This window comes from Canis lupus, chromosome 8 (genome assembly GCF_003254725.2).
Source record: "Canis lupus dingo isolate Sandy chromosome 8, ASM325472v2, whole genome shotgun sequence".
Classification (NCBI taxonomy): domain Eukaryota; kingdom Metazoa; phylum Chordata; class Mammalia; order Carnivora; family Canidae; genus Canis; species Canis lupus.
Window position 1 is genome coordinate 32,079,715 of NC_064250.1, and position 21,132 is coordinate 32,100,846.

The 21,132-nt window shown below is 38.7% G+C and overlaps 1 protein-coding gene across 2 annotated transcripts in view; it reads left to right on the forward strand.

Moving 5' to 3' along the window:
- PELI2 (pellino E3 ubiquitin protein ligase family member 2) overlaps positions 1 to 21,132 on the forward strand; it is a 177,409-nt gene that overhangs the window by 154,301 nt on the left and 1,976 nt on the right. For both annotated transcript variants that reach the window (XM_025442651.3, XM_025442652.3), the window contains 3 exons: positions 570 to 671; positions 10,333 to 10,530; positions 16,724 to 16,912. In XM_025442651.3, coding sequence (XP_025298436.1) covers positions 570 to 671; positions 10,333 to 10,530; positions 16,724 to 16,912 — 489 coding nt within the window. The remainder of the gene's footprint in view (positions 1 to 569; positions 672 to 10,332; positions 10,531 to 16,723; positions 16,913 to 21,132) is intronic.

Sequence of the window (21,132 nt, forward strand, 5' to 3'; positions counted from 1 at the left end):
AATTTTTTTAATCCTATTAATCTAAAAATTCAATCAGTGAGTTAAGATAATATGGAGAAAGTATATGTTTTTCCAGAAAAATCAAGTCTGGCAAATTAGTAAATTAGCTTTGATTTGACTTAAATATTGTTCATACTAAGAGTATTGGGTAAAACCAGAATTGTGACTGTTAGCTTCTCTGTAATTCAGGGCACAGCACAGTGAGAGGCTCTGACTTTTTTTTCTTTTTTTAAGATTTTATTTATTTAGAGAAAGAGAGGTGACTAGGGGAGGGCCAGAGGAAAAAAAAATCCTCGAGCAGACTCCCCACTGAACATAGAGACCCGAGGTGTGGGGCTTGATCTCAGGACCCTGAGACCATGACCTGAACCAAAATCAGGAGTCAGTGGCTCAGTCAATTGTCCCCAGGCTCCCCAGGGACAGGCTCTGACTTTAAAAAAAAAAAAAAAAAAAGTTGGCTTGTATTGGTTTTGCTGGTAGGTGATGTTTGTTAACTATAAGCAGAATTGTGGTTAAGTTGTTGAAATGAGATTTTATTGAATTTTTATATGTTTTTATTTCATTATTAGGCTATCAGCTGCAAAGGTCAACACAGCATATCGTACACTCTATCAAGGAATCAGACTGTGGTGGTGGAGTACACTCATGACAAAGATACGGATATGTTTCAGGTAACATCTTTGTTTTTCTTCTGAATGTGGTATAATTAACATAACGTCAGCTTTAGGTGTACAATGTAATGGTTCCGTATTTTGTGCCTATTGCAAAGTAATCATCACAGAAGTCTAGTAATTTTTGCCACCACACATAGTTACAAAGCCTTTTCCCTTGGGATGAGAGTGTTTAAGATCCACTCTCCTAGCTACTTTCACATATACTGTGCAGTAATATTTACCATAGACACTAAGATGTACTTGACATCCCCGTGACACATTCTTTCTTTTCTTTTCTTCATGGATGTTTTAGCACACTTTCCTTCAGTTCTGTATTCTGATATGTAATCAGAACTAGCACAGTAGCATTTGGTAATGTACAAGGGGAAGAGGTGAGGATAACATAAAAACGAATTCTTATTTGATTTTTGAAAGACTAAGGGGAAAAAAAGCCCTTAATTTTAAAACTACAGACAGAAATTATAAAAGCTACATTCCTAGGTCTCAATGCAATAAAAATATGCATTAATCACAATAATAAAAATTTTTCAAAACCAACCACTTTGAAAAGCCAACATGTTTAAAATATTTCTTAAATAATACTTGAATCAGAAAGGACATTGATACTGCAATTTTGGGGCCTTTTTAAAAATTACTATGGGAACATTATGTAGCAAAATTCTTGAGATGTGACTGCATACTCAGAAGAAAAATATAAAATCTGAAGTGCTTTCATGATAGGAGAAGGGAGGAACAAGGAACTAAACATTGGTCTCCTTTAAAACTGACAGGAAATACAGAACAGGTTCATGACTAGTTTTAGTGGTAGATAATAGCCCAGAAATACACCAAAAGAAAGCAGAAGGAAGGAGATAATAGAAAAAAAAGTCATCAATTTAAGAAGATAATTAATAGTATATATAAGATTTGGTACTTTAAAACAATAGAAAATTAAAATTAAGGCTAATAGAGGAAAAAAGCAAAGTCAAATTGGGAACTATGCGGCTTTGCATTTCTTTATGGAATGTTAAATTATTAAATAAATGATAATGAAACAGGTGTCAAAACAGTATCCTAGATAATAACATCAAAAAGGGGGAAAAAGGGGAGGGAATAAGTAGCTCTGAAAAATAAGAAAATATGCCCAAGCTAGCTTCTAAAAAGAGAAATGTAAATTTACATCACACAGAGATCTGATTTTTCACTTACTAGATTGACAAAAGCCCAAATCTTTTTGTCAGAGATATGGGGAAACCCTCTCCTACTCCTATAAATTGGTATGACCTCTGTGGGGCGGTGATTTGGAAATGCTTGTGAAAAATGAAAAATGCTTACGCTCTTTGACTTGGCTCTTCTCTTTCTAAAGCTCTTCTATTTCTAGAGATTTACCCTAGAGATAGCCCTGCATACATGCAGAATGACATTTTTACCAAGTCATTGCTCAAAGCAAGGTTTAATAGCAAAAGATTGCAAACAACCTGAATGTCCTTCAGTACGGGACCAGTTCCGTAAATTCAGATACAGCCATACAGTGGCAGGCAGCCTCCAAGGCTGTAAAACAGAATAAGAAAAAGCTCCATGTATGGACGTGGAAAGAGCTCCAAACATATTTAATGAATTAAATATTAACATTATTATATTGAATCACTGATAATATATTCAATTAAGATTACTTAATCTTAAATGTTAATACATTTAAGTTATTAAATATATTAAATATTAAACAATATATTAGTTATTAAATATTAGCATAGTTAAATGATTTAAATAATGCTTACATGCATTCAGAGTCTCCAAGAGGATAAATAAGACATTATTAAAGTGGTTGCCTCTGTTGGGAAGAGGGTTGGGCAGGTGGTACATAGGGAGGTATTTCACACTATGATTTTTGAACCATGTGAATGTGTTAGCTATTTTTTAAAAAGTTAAACAGGGGCGCCTGGGTGGCTCAGTTAGTTAAGTATCTGCCTTCAGTTCAGGTCATGATCTCAGGGTCCTGGGATTGAGCCCCACGTCAGACTCCCTGCTCAGAGCGGAGCCTGCTTCTACCTCTCTGTCTACCCCTCTCTTGTGCTCTTTCTCAAATAAATAAAATCCTTAAAATTTTTTTAATTAAAAATTTAAAAAGCTAAACAACCCCAGAGTCATAGTCATAGATGTAGACCCAGTTATTTAAGTGCCTCAAAAGTAAGATTTATTATATTTAGGCAAAATACTAACAGTGGTTTTACTCTTCATGCCATCCTATTTTATAATACTTTAACTTTTTTTCTCTTCTCATTCTACCAGAGGAAAAAATCTCTTCCTAAAAAAGTAAATGCATATACTTCCCTGCTGATAACTTTATAGAACTTGATTATACATTTTAATACTTTCCCAAAATTATAAATGTACTTGCATGATTTTTTAAAGATTTTAAAATTTTTATTTTATTTACTTATTTGAGAGAGAGAGGGCTCATGAGCATGAGAGAGAGAGAGAGAGAGAGAGCACAAGCAGGGGAAAAGGGGTAGAGGAAGAAGCAGACTCCCTGCTGAGCAAGGAGCCCGATATGGAACTCTATCCCAGGATCTGGAGATCATGACCTGAGCTGAAGGCAGACACTTAACCAACTGAGCCACCCAGGTGCCCCACTTACAAGAATTTTTACATAGGAAGTTTTTTACACATTTTACCTTAGAGAGTAGATGCTCAGTACCAAAAAAAGTGCAGCAAGAAAATTTTACAATTGTTGGTGGTACATTTTTTACCACTTTAAAGTCAACATGTCACTGTGGTGGCACCTGTGATTTCATCACTGTTCTTTAGTGACATGTTGTGACAGAGATGACATATTTTTCACTATTGTACAATCACATTCCACTCACATTGCTCACTTTCTTCCTTCTCATCTCTGCAAATGCAGAATGAATGAAAGATTCATGAGAAGCTTAACATGAGATCTATCCTCTTGACAAATTAAGTGCACAATACGGTATTTTTACCATAGAGACAGTGTTCTGCAGCAGATCTCTGGAATTTCTTCATGCTGCGGAGCTGAAACTTTATACCCATTGAATAATAATTCCCATTTCTCTGCACTCCCAACCCCTGGCAACCATGATGCTATGGTTCCTATTTGACTGTTTTAGGTACCTCACGTAATTGGGATCATGCCGTATTGGTAATGTCCTTTCGCTTCATCCATGTTGTGGCATGTGGCAGGATTTCCTCCTTTTTAAGGCTGAATAATATCCCACTGGGTGTTCATACCACATTTTTTTATTCCTTCACTCACCAATGGACATTTAGGTTATTTCTATAGGTGGCTGTTGTAAATAATGCTGCAGTGAACATGGGGAGCAGATATCTCTTTGAGATTCTGATCTCAGGTTTTTTTCTGATAAATACCCAGGAACAGGACTGCTGAATCACATGGCAGTTTTATTTTTAATCTTTTAAGGAAACTCCATCCTGTTACAAACTTTGAAATGCTTTCTGCATACTTCCCATCTTGTCACATAGAATATTTGAAAGGCTCAATATTAAATAAAAGTAAATTTTTACTACTTCATCAAAAGCATACTTCAGTGAAACTGGCATTATTTTTTTTTTAAGATTTTATTTATTTATTCATGAGAGACACAGAGAGAGAGGCAGGCAGAGACATAGGCAGAGGGAGAAGCAGGCTCCCATGCAGGGAGCCCGATGTGGGACTCGATCCTAGGGCTGTGGGATCATGCACTGAGCCGAAGGCAGATGCTCAACTGCTGAGCCACCTAGGCGTCCCAAAACTGGCATTATTTTTAACTGGAAGTGCCTGCCAGTGAAGAATACAGTGGCCATTAGTACAGTTTGGTGCCACTGTTTTGATTCCTACTAAAGCACATGATTGCCTTAGCACTGTTAGAATAAATGTCAGCACCGTGGATAAGGCAAATGGCATGTTTGTATTATTATGAAAGCAATTTTGGCTTCATGGATTTGGTCCTTTAGAAAAGGTCTCGGGGACCCTCGGAGGTTCATAGACCACATTGAGAAATACTAAATTAAACTAACCTCTTAAATTTCATAGCTAAGAAATCTGGGTTTTTGAAAGGAAAGGTAACCAAGGCGTTAGTAGCAGAAGTAAGATTTATGTCTCTTGAGCTCTGTGTTCCTATGTAGTACGAGGTCAACCTCTTTAAATGAAGCATGGTAATTCAACAAGGATTTATAGCTTTACTAAGAAAACATAACACATTTGTCATTCTTACTCAAATAATCTGATTCCACTTGCAAAATAACTAGACATATTGGAGGATTAATATCAGGTCACTCGAAGCAGAGTAAAATTAAGCAGCTCTTAGGAGGCCCTGAAAAATCAAGCTTGTTTTAATTTTTTTCTTCCTTTTGCAAGCTTTTATGTCACCAACCTATGATTGAAAAAGTTACTGAGCATAAAGCACTGTAGCATTCCTCTTTCTCAAGCGCAGACCTTGGTGTTGAGGGCTGTTCATTGCAGCCATTATCCATTAAAATGATTTCTAGGTTAATTGAGCATTTAAAGTGGAGCATCAGACTTAGCCAGAGTAGGGCCTTGTGCTGCCTTCCCTACAGTGGAAACAGATAGTAGGCTCAGAACTCAGAAGTATTGTCACCTAAGGGAAAAAAATACCAATTTGATCTGAATTTAAGAGATGGGTTAAGGGTTAAAGATGGGTAAAGGGTGAGTTAATATAGCAACAATTTCATAGTAGTTATTTTCTAGAACAGGTATAAATAAAGGAATGAGAAAAGAATGTAGCTTCTGAGAATGTAAAATAGATAAAAAGAGTTTATCAAGTGACAAAAATGTCTTGCAGGGCCCCCAAAGGGACGTGTGATGTGTGATGCCAAATGCATCCTGATCCTTTGGGTAAAGAAACCAATGAGGCCTCAGAGATTGCCTTCTCATAGTCTTCAAGCCAGGGTGCTGGCAGACCTTATGGTTTTGGTTTTTGTTTGGTTAGTTTTTCATTTAGTTCCATTTATAGTACTTCTAGATAGTAATGTTTTATCAGCATCCACCTAGGTGAGAAAAGTGTTAAAGAATATCTGCTTTTTAAACATTTATTTCTTAAAAGATGATACGTGTGTCTCTCTCACAGGGTACCAGGTCCCTGTCATAATCCTCCCACTTATCAATTTCACTTCTTGAGCACCTACTATGTATCAGATACTCATCTAGTTACTGGAGGTAGGCAGCCCAGACTCCCATCTCATGGAGCCCACATTCTAGAAGAGGCAAACAGGCCACAAATAAGGCAGGAGCAACAGCAAGTGCCAAGGCCCTAAGGCAGGAGCAGGATGAAGGAGGAGGACAGTGAAATGAGATGAGCTTGGGGAGGTGGGGCCCTTAGGCCAAGTAAGAAATTGGAATTTTAAGCAAGGGAGAGGTATAATCTGATTTATGTTTCTTAGAGATATCTTCAAGTGCTGTCTAGACAAGAATGGAAACCTCATGTGTGAAAACAGGGAGACCAGTTTGGAGACTAAGGTAATGCAATCCAAGGAAGGGCTGCTGGCAGTGAGAACTAAGGTGGGGAGACATGGAAGGATGGAAGCTGTATTTGGGGGGAGTGTTGACAGGCAGGGTTAAACATGGGTGTGAAGGAGAGTAAAGAATCAAGAATAATTCTTCAGTATTGATTTTTAGCTTGAGCAAAGTGGATGCCAGTTGTTGACACGGGGAATCTAGGGGGTTGAAGAGGAATCCAGATTCTGTTTGGAACATGTTACATTTTGATATGCTTATTAGACTTCTGAATGGATATTGGCAATGCTGGTCTGAAGTTCTGGGTAGAGATCAGGGCTTTTTGGCTAATAATGGGATTAGACAAGATTACCTAGGGAAGAATCAGAAAACAAAGGGAAAGGGGCTATTTGCCAACTAGCCTGTAAGAGTTTCATTATTCCAATAGCAGATACAGGTATGCCAGGATATCCTGGCTGATGATAAGCCCTGGAAACCTCCGCAAGAGCCATGTCAGTAGAGCCCTGTGGTAGAAACTCTGCTGGTGCAGGCTGAGGAGAGAAGTTAAAGAGATGAGTAAGGAAATGGGAGAGTAGTAACTAGTGAGGTTTTTCAAGAAGTATTGCCTCTAAGTGAATCAGAGAAATGGGGCTGTAGTTTGAGAGCTTGTTCTTAAGTGAAGGAATGTATTTTTAAAGATGAGGAACTAGGGCAGCCCCGGTGGCGCAGCGGTTTAGCGCCGCCTGCAGCCCGGGGTGTGATCCTGGAGACCCGGGGTTGAGTCCCACATCAGGCTTCCTGCATGGAGCCTGCTTCTCCCTCTGCCTGTGTCTCTGCCTCTCTCTCTCTGTGTGTGACTATCATAAATAAATAAAAATTAAAAACAAAAAAAAAGATGAGGAACTAGTCTAAAACAATGCTACTCAAAGTGTGCGCAACCAAGCAGCCAAGGGTCTGTTAACAGTACAGAATGAACTGAGTAGGAAATCGAGAGGAAGAGTTTGGAAACTTTTACATCACTTTTTATAGAACCTTGAAACATCCAAGCAGATGATCATTTTTCTAATATTCATTTTTATTGTACTTTTGAAAAGTATTGGTGACAACTTCAATTTAAAAAACAAATTGGTCCTTTTATCAGAGTCACAAAGTTTGAGAAGCTCCAGAATGTGTTTGATAGCTGATGATTAGATCTAGTAGTAGTAGAGAGAGAAATTGATGATTGGCAGGGGTGAGGCGGGGAACAGTGTCAGGAACAAAATCCTTGGGAAGGAAAGACTATTGAGACCCCAGGCATCGGTAGGGAGATTTGGAGAGGAGCAGCAATATTCCATCCTCATCATAGGAGGGAAGTCAGAAAGAAAATAAGGTTACAGTTGCAGGGACAGGAGTACCATTGGTACAGGAAAGGTGAGAGGGAGGCCCTTCCAGGTGCTTCCATGCCATCTTACCTGTTACCGACTAGACTGGCAGACAACCAGACAAACCAAAACTTCTCTCATATCTGTAAAATTTAAAGTGCTGAGTGATGTTGTGTCATTGGTGTCAGTAAAATCCTCCCTATGGCTATTATGTGAATATCAGCCCTGTACAATTATCAGATGAAATTCAGAAACATCTTGGCTTGTCTACATGACTGCCCTTCAGAGAATGTAAGGTTGATCCAATACCCAAAAGGATGGGTTCCAAGTTTTTGCACATGGGGTGAGTTTTCAGTAGGAAAGTGGCTTAGGTTTTTTTTTTTTTTTTTCTGGCAAAAGTAACATGAGGTTTGTATCTGAAAGTATAAAATTATACTGGCACACTACAGGTTAGATGTCAGTGGAATTGAATTGATAAACAAATCAAACGTGACCAGTCAGATAAGTATCATGACTTGAAATAATCGATCCTAGCAGTATGTTCCAGTTGGAATAAAATGTCATGTTTTATAGTCAATTTCAGTTAACTCATCAAGACATTAATTTAATACATTGGGATTAAATCAAAATGGCCTTTCCTGAAGAGAGTAATCTTTGTCGACAGTAACAGTTGTGTGACATTCTACCTAGAGCGTGGTTTTAGCTTTGAGCTTAAAGAGTCTTTGCCCTCTTCCATGGAGGCGACAGAAATTATGTCAGAGACTGTCTTTGTGAGAGCTCTAGGCAATTTTAGAACTTTCCACATTTCACTCCTGAGCTTCATTGGAATAAAGGTTCAGGACAAGTTTATTTCTGAGTTTAGAGTAGCCTTTGTTATTTTTTTATTCTTCTCTGTATTTTTGAAATATTTTACAATAAGTATTTGTTACTTTTCTAGTTTAAAAACATTTTTAAAGTGAAATAAGTCAAAGACAAATACTGTATGATATCACTTATATGTGGAATCTAAAGAAAAAAAACGACAACCATAGAAACCAGAGACTAGAATGGTAGTTAACCACTGGCTGAGGGCATGGGGAAGGTAGAGAGGTATTGGTCACATAGCTGTAAGATGAACAGGTTCTGGGGATCTAGTGTACAGCATGGTAATCATAGTTAATAATATTGTGTTGTATACTTGAAAGTAGCTAAGAGAATAGCTTTAAAAAAAAAGGCTTAAAAAAAAACCACTCTGAATCAGAGCTTCTGAGTCACATACCCAGCTTTTAAATGAATTTAGCTGAGGGAAGACTCTGAACTTTAGAAAGATGAATTGATAAGATTTGTAATATCGCTTTAGATTTTTATGTTGCATTTTTTAACAAGTTATATGTTTTCTAAACCTGAAAGGCATACATTCAGGCAATATGCATCTATTCACAATGATGAGTTTCAGTGAACCCAGAGGTTTAGTTTATTCTAGATACATTTCATTAGAACAAGAAATTAAGGGTTGTAAAAAAAAAAAAAAAAAAGAGAGAGGAGGAAGAGAGAGAGAAAATAGATGTCTGTTGTCTGTTGGTTTAATAGAGATAGTCTATGCATGAAAATATGTGACATTTACAAAAGAAATTTAATAATTTTCCAGGAAGCAAACAGAGCTAAATGATGCAAGAGAATATATATTTGTTCACTTTTATTTCTTTAGATGAAAAATATATTAAATCTTATGTTTTAGACAGAATTTTGAGATCAGGATAAAGATACCTAAGAAATTGACTGTTGGGGGTCTTCTGTATATACATCTGGGGGGTTTATGTGTTTCTCCCCTCGTCAGCTTCTGAATCAGAGTCACTAGTGTTAGGAAAGAACATTAACATTCTATTTAGTGACAAGTGATTTATTTACATATAAATGATTTTAATTTAAAAAGTCTCTGGTATATAAATAACATATATCACTGTTTTCTGGTCAGAGGTTCATAAAACAGCATTACATAAATGTTTTAATATTTTGTCTTGAGGATTTTTTTGTTGTGTAAACAAACACTTAACTCTTCCCAGTTCACAGGACAGAACAGTACCTATCTTACTTGCATTTATTGATTATGGAAACCTTTTTAGAACTGTAAGATCCTCCTAATGAAATATATTCTTTCTGGAAGCATTTAATCTTACCAAGGAAAGCAAGTCAACATAATATTATTGGCAACTTCTTAGACTTTCCCAAGAGAGATTTTTTTTTAAATCCAAAATTGAAATGTTAAGATCAGTTTTTTAAATCTTTAATCTGACTGCATCCCAAACCTGGGGTTGACTTGTATTGCCCTTCACATCATTCTCATTTACAGTGAATAATAGCAACAGGCATTTGATCTATGTCTGGGTTAGGGCTAGTCTTGTTCCATGCCATGAGTCACTGGTGGATTTACTTAGTGGGGAAAACCAATACCTGCTGCTGGGCAAGAGTTCTTTTGTTTGTTGTCTTTCTTTAAAATCCTGTTTTTCTCCAGCTGGAAATAGGGGGGTAAGGAGGGTGGGGTAGAGAATAATTTACTATTAAAGTAATATTTTCACCTGATCCCAGAGATACAGTCTGTTGGGAGGCAAGCTCTAATGTTTTTCTCCAGAATAAAAAAAAAAAAAAAATTTAGCTTTTCTCTTACTATTTAAAATCTGGTGATTAGTTAACTATAATATCTCCCATAGTTAAACAAGGAAAGGGACAGCTAAATTTTTTTTCATTAAATTCTTACCCTCAGAGCAGAGATAACAAATGTTAAAGAGATCCGGAACATTCATCCCATGTGAGCAAAATATGGTGACATATTTTTCAAATAAATCATGAGTACATTTGATTTATTTAGGTGGGCAGGTCAACAGAAAGCCCTATCGACTTCGTTGTTACAGACACAATTTCTGGCAGTCAGAACAACGATGAGGCCCAGATTACACAAAGCACCATATCCAGGTTTGCCTGCAGGATCGTCTGTGACAGGAATGAACCGTACACTGCACGGATATTCGCAGCCGGATTCGACTCTTCCAAAAACATATTTCTTGGAGTAAGTACTATTACTAAGTACATTGTTTCAAGAAAAACAGCCCTTTATTATCAGATAAAACATTTGAATGTGGCCAAAACTTTGCTTTCCACAATGCTTCTAGTTAGAGTTGGAGATTTTAGTCTTCAGATATGGAATTTGAGAGGTTGCTATTAAGAAACTAAAAATAACTATGTCATTACTTGATACTTGTTCTGTTTGCTGTATTATAATATGTAGAGTAATTACTTTTTAAAAAATACATATTGACATCACGCTTAATGTATTTATAGTAGATTTAAGAGGGGTTATTTCAGTAGGAAAAATAAATGGTCAAATCTACATAGAGTTCAAAAGAAAAAGTGACATTCCTTCATTCAAAAAATTTTTATTGGGTTTTTTCTGGATTCCACGCCTGGTGTTATGGATGCACTATCACAGAGAACAGAACAGACTAAAAATCTCTGGCTTCATAAGGTTTCCATGTAAATGAAATCCAGAAGTTTTAGTGAATATCCAGTTTTAATATAGTTTTTTTTTTTTTAACCAGGATGTTTTTTCAGGGAAAAAAATACAAAATGGCCTTTAAAAAAATACCCTAAACAATAATAAAAATGTATCCTTTCATGTTAACAAGGGGCCCCATGGAAGACAGCTCCAGGGTTGGGTAATTCAGTGGTTCTGTGACATCTAAGAAAGCAGATTCCTTCTGTCTTGCCCCCTACCTCCCTGGACAGATCAGCTTCCTCAGGCTGCCCTAGGGATGAGAGATGGCTCTTGCACTTCCATGCATCTACTGTCACGTGATGACTTCCAGCTGAAGAGGCAGCCCAGCGGCACTATTTCTTCCTTATCTCTCTTTATTGTTTTTTAATTTACTTTTTGTAATTGAATAAATTTGACACATAACATTGTATAAGTGTAAGGTATACAGTCATGTTACCTTGATATGTGTTGTAAAATGATTGCTGGTATAGCATTATTTACCACATTGTGCAATTATAGTACAATAACATGGTCTATACTTGTAATATGGTGCATTAGATCTCTATGGCTGCTTCACTGCTCATTACAAGCTTGCACCCTTAAACACCATCAATCTTATCACTCTACCCCTATGCCCCCACCCACCCACCCCATCCCCGGTAACTATCATTTTATTTTTCTCTGTTTTTCATAGGCTTAACTTTTTTAGATTCCACATACAAGTAACATCATATAATACATATTTTCTCTGACTTAACTTGCTTAGCATAATGTGCTCAATCAAGGTCCATCCATGTTGTTGCAAATGGAAGCCCATCCTCCTTTCTCATGGGTAACTCATATGTACAGTGTCTTTTTTATCCATTCATTCATTGATGGGCATTGGGGTGGCTTTCATGTCTTGGCTGTTGGGAATAATACAGTAAACATGGAAGTGCATATATCTCATTGAAACCCTGTTTTCAGTTCCTTTGAGTATGTGCCCTAAAGTGGAAATGCTGGATCATATGGTAATTATTTTTTTATTTTTTGGCTATTTTGAGTGTTCTGTGGTTGCACACAAAGTTTAGGATTATGTCTTCTATTTCTGTGAAGAATTCTTTTTAATGTTTCGATGGAGATTGTGTTGAATCTATAGGTGGATTTGGGTAGTATGGCCATTTTAACAATAGTCTTCTGATTCATAAGCATGGGTTATCTTTCCATTTGTCTGTGTCTTCAATGTATTGCAAAGTTTTGTCCTTTTCATTGTATGGATCTTACACTTCCTTGGTGAAATTTATTCCTAAGTATTTTACTATTTTTGATGCTGTTCTGAATGGGATAGTTTTCTTTATATGTTTTTCAGATGCTTCATCATTAGTGTAAAGGAATGCAACTTATTTCTCTGTTGGATTTTTGTCCTGCCACTTTACTGAAACCTTTAATTTCAACAGCTTTTTGACTAACTCTTCACGATTCTCAATATATAACATCATATCATTAGCAAATAGTGACAGTTTTACTTCTTTCTTTCAGGTTTGTATGCCATTTACTTCTTTATCTTGCTAATTGCTCTGGCTAGGACTTCTAGCACTATTTTAAATAGGAATGGTGAGAGTGGGCATCTTTGTCCTGTTTCTGATCTTAAAGGAAACATCTGCAGTTTTTATTCACTGAGTATGACATTAGCTGTGTGTTTCCACATATTTGTAGATCTTCTCACTTTCCTTTCATTGTTACTTTCTAGTTTCATACCATTGTGATCAGGGAAGATAATTGATATGATTTTAGTCTTCTTAAACTTGCTAAAATTTGTTTTGTGGCCTATCATATCTCTCCTGGAGAATGTTCCAGTGCACTTGAGAAAATGTGTTCTGCTACCATTGGATAGAATGTTCTGTATATGTCTGTTGAGTCCATTGCTCAAAAGTGTGGTTCAATTCCAGTGTTTCCTTGTTGATTGTCTGAAATATCTATCCATTGATGACAGTGGGGTATTGAAGTCCTTTACAATTATTATACTGTAGTCTGTTTCTCTTTTAGATCTGTTATTATTTGCTTAATATAATTTGCTACTTGGATATTGGGTACATATATATTTACAATCATTATATTTCTTGATGTACTGACCCCATTATGATTATGCAATGACTTTGTCCCTTGTTACCCTTTTTGGCTTGAAATCTGTTTGTCTGATATAAATATTGGCTATACCAATCCTCTTTTGGATTCTCTTTGCTTGGAATATCATCTTCCATACTTTCATATTGAGCCCTATGTTGTCTTTAAAGCTGAGATGAATCTCCTGTAGGGCAGCATATAGTTATCTTTTGTTGTTGTTTTTTAAATCCTTCCAGCCACTCTATGCCTTTTGGTAAGTTCAGTGCATTTACATTTAGTTTGATTATTGATATGAAGGACTTATTACTGTCATGGTCTCTTTTGCCTTCTGGCTATTTTGTCTCTCCATTGTTTCTTTTTCCTTCCATTTCTTTTTTTTTTTTTAATTTTTATTTATTTATGATAGTCACACACAGAGAGAGAGAGAGGCAGAGACACAGGCAGAGGGAGAAGCAGGCTCCATGCACTGGGAGCCCAATGTGGGATTCGATCCCGGGTCTCCAGGATTGCGCCCTGGGCCAAAGGCAGGCGCTAAACCGCTGCGCCACCCAGGGATCCCTTTCCTTCCATTTCTATCTATATTTGTACATTGGTGGTTTCCCATGGTGCATCTTGCTCAATTTCCCCTGCTTTTAATGTTTTGTCTCTGCTCTAGATTTTTGCTTTGTGGTTATCATGAACTTTACATAGAACAACTCATAGATAAAATAGTCCTTCTGCTGATAACAATTAATCTTCATTTGCCTATGAAGAATCCATCCTTTAACTTTTTTCCTTTTATATTTTTGATGTCACAAATTATCTCTTTTTATGCTGTGATTTTGTTACCACATTGTAGTAGCTGTAGTTATTTTTTACGTCTGCTATAGGTATTTTTAATGTCTTTGCCTTTAACCTTTCTACTCTAATTGAGAATTTATTTTTTTTATAATTGAGAGTTTAATGTACTATTATAAAGAGTTACAGCTTCTAATTCTATCACTTTTATCAGAGTTTTATGTACTTCTGTCTTTTCATTTTAGCTTGAAGATCTCCTTTCAACACTTCTTATAAGGCAGGTCTGGGGTGGTGAACTCCCTCAGCTCCTGTGTGTCTGGGAAGCCTTTAATTCTCCATATCTGAAGCATAACTTTGCTGGGTAGAATATTCTTGGCTGGCTGTTTTTATCTGAGAAATTGAATAGCCTGATGGGGATTCCTTTGTAGGTTACTGTCTTCCCCCTCCCCCAGCTGCCTTTAAAATTTTATCATTGACTCTTAATAATTTTTTAAAAGATGTATTTATTCACAAGAGACACAGAGAGAGGCAAAGACATAGGCAGAGGGAGAATCAGGCTCCCCAGGGGGAACCTGATGTGGGACTCAATACCAAGACCCCAGGATCAGGACCAGAACCAAAGGCAAGACACTCAACCACTGAGCCACCCAGGTGCCCTGACTCTTAATAGTTTAAATGTAATGTGTCTTAAAGAAGATCTTGCATGGAGAATAATAAGGTGTTCTGTTAGCTTCATGGACTTTGTATATCCAGTTCTTTCCTCAAGTTTTAGAAGTTCTCAGGAATTATTTCTTTAAATATGCTTTCTGCCCTTTTCTCCCTCTCTTCTCCTTCTAGAAAATCCATTATTCTTATGTTGGCTTTTCTAATGAAGGTGGCTAGCTCTTGTAGTGTGTCTTCACTTCTTAAATCTTACTTCTCTCTTCTGTTCCACATGAATCATTTCTATATTCTAGTCTTCCAGCTTGCCAATTCTCTCTCCCATCTGATCTGCTGTATTTCCAGTGCATTCTAGTGCATTCTTCATGTCATTTATTGAGTTCTTCAGACCAGAACTTGTTTGGTTCTTTTTTAGAATTTTATTGCCTTGGGTAAAGTATTCCTTCTGCTTGTTCATTTTATTTCTGAGGTCATTGTATTGCCTTTCTGAGTTTTCTTGTATCTCATTAAATTTCTTCATAACAGCTGTTTTCAATTCTTTATCAATAGAATGTCCATGAAATATTCATGCAGTATTCCATGTCTTTGGATTCAGTTGCTGGAAAACTGTCATTTTCTTTTTGTGATACTGTATTACTGTGATTTTTTTCATGGTGTTTGATTAAAAGTGCCTCTGTCCTCACATTTGAAGTAGGGAACACCCTATTTAGGCAAGTTTCTGTTTACTTTGATTCTAACAGTTCAGCAGGTTTGTAGTTAGGGGCCTTTCTTTTATCTTCCAGAAGGTGGTGCTATAGCACAAATTTTTGGTTTCTCTTATTGGGTAGAGGTAGGGGCTGACTTTTCACTGAGGTTGGGAGTGGGCTCCAAGGGAAAAGGAGTGAGGAGATGCAGCAGATTTGGGGGAGGTGTGTACTTCGCTCTTGGGGCTTTGATGTACCCACAGTCTGGTAGTGGGATCCTCAATTTGGGGCGGGAGGTGGAGGTGGTCCCAGAAGTCCATGGACCAGAACCCTGGGGCAGACAACAGGAGACACTTCCCTGAAGTTCTCTTTGCCTACTTCCCTTCCCCCATTCACTGCAGTCTTTCCTCCAAGATGGCAATGAATCCTTCCATTTATAGAACATACATAGAGCAGACACCACCACCCCACACTCACCTCCTTCACCCTCCACCTCCTTTGTCAGAAAAGGTCACACTATCCCCCTACCCACTGGCCACTGCCTTTGCCACCTCTGGCTCCCCAGCAACCCACCTTCACTGCCTCCTCTGGGATACAGTGCACCCAATTTCAGGGGCATAGATGTATGGATTTCAGGTGATCTGGATGCTGTGCAGCTGTGCTCTTTTTTTGTTACAGATGTCTGGTTGTAAATCCAAGAGGCTAGAAAAAAAGGAATGATCCATGCCACTGGGAGACTGATGTCACTCTTTCTTTCCATTCTCTTTTTAGAACAAAGGAACCTTACCGGGAAGATTAGCAGAAGACCCAGTCATGTCTCATTGGCCAGAGCTCAGTCACTGGCAAGAGGGCTTATCCTAATCAGAATTTATCCCTGGGTCATGTGAGCAATAGCTGGCTCTGTCACCAAGAAAGAGGAATCACTGACACAGGCATCCAAGAGTGTTTGTCCTGCCATTATATCAGGCTGTCTTTACCTTCCATCCTTGAGGATATTTATGAAGAGATACTGGCCACAACTTGTTAGCCTAACATTTGTAAAAATTTTGTATGTTTAGTAAAAATTCCTTTTTTCCCCCCTACCTTCTATATACTTCCCAGGTAATGATTACATATAAAGCACTAATACAAAAGAGGCAAAAGCATTGCACAAATAGAACTGAAGAACACATACTAGATTCCTGGAATCTCCCAGGGGCAAAGCGGGGATGGGGTGGGTAAAAGAATCTCTGAGGAAAGGGCCCAGGCATCAGGTTCTTTTTCTTTAAAGCTCCCAAGATGAATATAATGCATATCCAATGATAAATCATTCATACATTTTAGCACTTTCATGTTATCAGAATAATTGCATATTTTATCCTTCTGATTATTAGCTTTAAATAGAAAATGAAAATTCATCACTTTCTTCTGTCTGCCCATACTGGATATTTTAAAGAGATTCTGGAATCCCTTCATTTTGAACATAATCTTAGCATGCTTTTTCTGTTCTATGGTATGTTCTCCAGGAAAAGGCAGCAAAATGGAAAAACCCTGATGGCCACATGGATGGGCTCACTACAAATGGCGTCCTCGTGATGCATCCCCGAGGGGGCTTCACTGAGGAGTCCCAGCCTGGGATCTGGCGTGAGATCTCTGTCTGTGGAGACGTGTACACCTTGCGAGAAACAAGGTCGGCCCAGCAAAGAGGAAAGCTGGTGAGTGGTCTTCACTTTGGAAAATGCACCACACTACAAAAGCCTAGCTCAAGGATTATCATTTTTCTTCCCTAAAATCCAGAACTTTTGTGCAGGTACAGTGCTATGGACCATTGGCCCAGGAAAATGAGAATTCCATAAGCCCCTGAAAATGCTAGGGAGATGGGCTTATTTCCTGCCATGGTGAAGCTTTTCCCATAGTAGAAGAAAATGACCTTTTTGCTCCTTACTACCTTAATAGCAAATCTTTTATTATATGCTTCACTACAAAATTCCACTTAAATTCATTTTAAGGACAACCTTATTTTTAGCGTAAAACTTTAGTAATTTGGAAAAATGCTGAGCCATCTAAGACTAATTAGTAAAAATTATGGATTACAGAATTATTTACTAGACTTTCTGGAACTAAAAGATAATTAAGTTAGCTTTTTTTCCTTGAATTCATAGTAAGAAATTAATATATAATTCCATATATAATTCACCAAAATCATAAAATTCTTTATTTGAAATCATTCATAGAGGGCATTGACTTGGCATGTTAATATTTTCCTATAAATATCCCTGCTTATTCCAAATGGCCTAAAGCAGTTGGCTTTTAAACTCTTTCTTTTGTGGAGAATAATTATAAGCCCTTAAATGGGAAATTTGGGGTGTCTAACCTTGCCATACCTGTGTAGCACAGCGCCAGAAGTTTCTGAGTAAACTTTCAACTCCAGTGCTTTTAATTAATCAGTAGATAGAAGCTAGAATAAGAACGAACGAATGTTTTCTTCAGAACCCGCCTAGAAAAGCATAAGAGTAATCTAGCATTTTTCAGCAAGATGATAACCAGCTATAACTGAGATGGAGAAAGAAGATAGAGGTTGGGTAGGGGGGCGGAGGGGATTCATACTAACCTGGTTTGCTAGACTCTACTCGATGTTTGTTTGTAGGGAACTATTATTTTTATTTGTATTTCACACCATTACTGAGCTACAAGTACAGCTTCTGCATTTTACAATAAAGCCCAATATTAGAGCACCCTGGCCAAGTAAACATGAGAAATGTTTTCTAAGAAAGACCAGAGAAAACACAATAACTTCTGTTTAAACATTTTTCAAGAGACTGTAAATAGGGAACAGAATGTGAAAGCAGTTTTTTCCAAACAACTTTGTTTCTGATCATTGGATAACTTTATACAAAACTGCCCTAGTTTGGCTGACTTGGTGATCTGTCATTATGATGGCAAGAGTAGAAGTCAGTATAAATGGTTGCTGGGTACAGGCGTGTTAACATTTCAGAGACCTCGGCTAATGAGATCTGAGCAGCTTTGTCAGGGAAGTGGAATCGTGCCCATTTTATGGATGAGGAAGGTACAGCATAGAGAGGTTAAATATTGTCCAGGGCCCCAGAATTCAAAGGTGGCAGCAGATGGGATTAAAACACCGTCCTCCCCGACTAAAAGTCTGGATTCTGAGCTGCCAGTGGGTATCATCTTGTGAGGAGCAGCACCTGGCCCTCACCTGGGATGGTTTACACCAGAACATTCGCTGGAATGCACAAAGGGCTTGTCTGTCTCCAAGGGCACATTTATAGAATGAGTTTCTTGCCTCCGCTCAGTGATTGTACAGTGACCCAGCTCAGGCAGCCGTGTGTGCCAGAGAAGGGGGCAGTGCTCCTAAGAAGAACTCCAAAAATAGCCTGTATTCATGGGCTGTATTAAATCTCAACTAATTTTGAAGTTAGTCCCTGTAAGAGACCCTTAGATCTGCCCAGAATTGTGCTGTACTGTTCGTTTGTGTACAACTGGCCTGGCCTACAGCAAAGGTTTCTGAGTTCCCATCAGTCTGATTTTGCACTATGGGAGACACTGAGGGTGTGAGAGGACCTAGCTTCCCTGCAACACCCCTTGTTAGCCAGGAGAAGTTTGTCAGGTGAACACCTGGGGATTCTTTGAGCTTATGTTTTCATTAATGGCTCTAGTTCTATACATGTGGCTGGTAGCATTGATGTAAATTGTCTGGAGATGAGATTAGGAAACGGTCTCTGGCAGTACTCTACGTTTGCAACACACAAATGTGGAGAATAAAGTAGAAGATAGAAGGTTTTATATTAATAATATACCTTGGCATTTAATGTGAATCTACGTACTGATATGTTAACAACTGCCATGGTTTCTTATCACAGCAGTCTTTGTCCATGATCAACATAATTAATTAAACGTGGGGGAAATGTCCTTTCAGGAGCTGAACCCCCTGAATAAATAGGCGAATAGACTTTGAATTATATCCTATTCCTTTATCTAGTTGGTAACATTTATAATTCTGCTCTTAGGTGTGAGTGTACTAGAGACCTTTCTATTCCACTAGATCTATACTAGATCTATAGATATAATGTATCAAATTATATTTGGGGGTATTTAATTAAACTATATTGGCCCTGTAAAATTTAGTGTGAGTTAAGTTAATTTTAGGAGCTCTAAACATAACCATAGTGTTACATACTATGGTACTAGTTACATATTAGTTACATACTAGGCTCTACTAAGTGCTTCATATTAAGGCACCCAAGCATTGCTCAAAGCTACCCAATGAGATCAGCCATTTTACAATCACTTTTTCTACTAATATTTGGTGCTTTTAAAGAAGGGGCTGCTTTCTCATTGAAGGCAAACTTTCGAAGTGGCACCAAGTGAGACTTGAATGTTGAGTGGGAGTGCCAGGCCACAACGTGGACCTGGGGTGGGGCATGCAGCGCTGTGCTGCAGAATTCTAGGCAGAGGTCGCTCGCACACAGGCCAGTGGACAATCCAGCCAAGCGTGTGCAAGGACCCCATCTCAGACCAGAGCAGCCCTCTTCACTGTAAGAAAGATCTGTGGCCTCATGGTCAATGACCTTTTAAGTGTGTTAAGTTTGGGTGTGATCCTGAGGGCAGTGGAGAGCCAGCAAAGACCTTTGAGCCAGAGAATGACGAAATTTCTCTTTGGCCCATACCTCTGCTGCCCCTCACAAGTTCGCCCCCTCCCACCTCCCCTAGCCTTGCAGGGATGTGGCCCAGTTCTGTCCCCGGGCCTCTCTGCCCTCCTGAGACCCTGCCTGAGCAGTGTCATCCACTCCTGGGGCTTCAGCCTGATGCTGCTAAGTCCCAAACGTGCTTCTCTAAGCCAGATCTGCAGTCGTGTGGCTCCTGTGCACAACCGTGGCCCACCCTCTGCAGGACCCTTGGATTCCACACATCTGAAACTGAACCACCTGTCATTTCCCCCCAAATCTGCCATTTCTCCTATATTCCTGGTCTCTGGAAAGCTGCCTCTTATGCAGACAAAGCCAGAGGCATTGATCTGTCTTCCTCAGATCAGGAGCAAGTCCTCAACATTTCTTAGCTGTCTTGGCTGTTGCCGCTGGTAGTCACTGCCTGCAGTGTACCCACCCTCTGCCTGGAGAAAGAACTCCCACGGTCTCCCCCACCTCCAGTCTTAAACTCATCCAATCCATCCTCCACACTTCTGAAGTGACCTTTTAGAAAGGCAAATCTGTTCTTTTATAGCTGCTTAAAACTCTGCATTGATTCCCTCTGGGCACGGGAGGCCAGCCAGGACGCCAGCCTGAGGCTCCCGTCCAGCTGGTGGGTGGCCTGTGGAACTCCTGCTGCTCCCTCTACGTGCATGCTGTTTGGCCTTTGCATCCATCCCTCTTTCTGAAGTGTCTTCTCTTCCACCCCCCAGTTCCTGATAACTTTCTCAAATCCCTATTTAAGGAAAAGCCTTCTTAGAAAGCATTTCTGATCTTCTACCATCAAAGTAATAGTAGCAAACATTTGCATAAGTGCCCACTGCATGCCAGACATGGTTCTGAGAACTTTATTAGCATTCCTCATCCCCTTGTCCAGTTTTACAGAAGAGGAAACAGAGGCACAGGCAGCTGAAGTAATGGCCCCAGGTTAGAGCTAGTGTGTGACAGAACCAGGGTGCACAGCAAGGCCACAGGCTGCATAGTCCATGCTCTTGACCCCGGTGGTGATACGGCCTCCTGTGATGATATTAGCTAACACTTTACTGACCTTCACTGGCTCCTGGCTCTGGCACGTTTGCTTCCCACTATGAAAAAAAAAGACGTCTCTTCAGTGTGGGTCGAGCAGCTTTATTCCCTCCAGGCCTTAAAGTACACCTGGCACATGGAGGCAGGGGTTGGATTCCCACGTGACATGTCTTAGAGCTTCTCATCAGCTGTCTTGTAAGCAG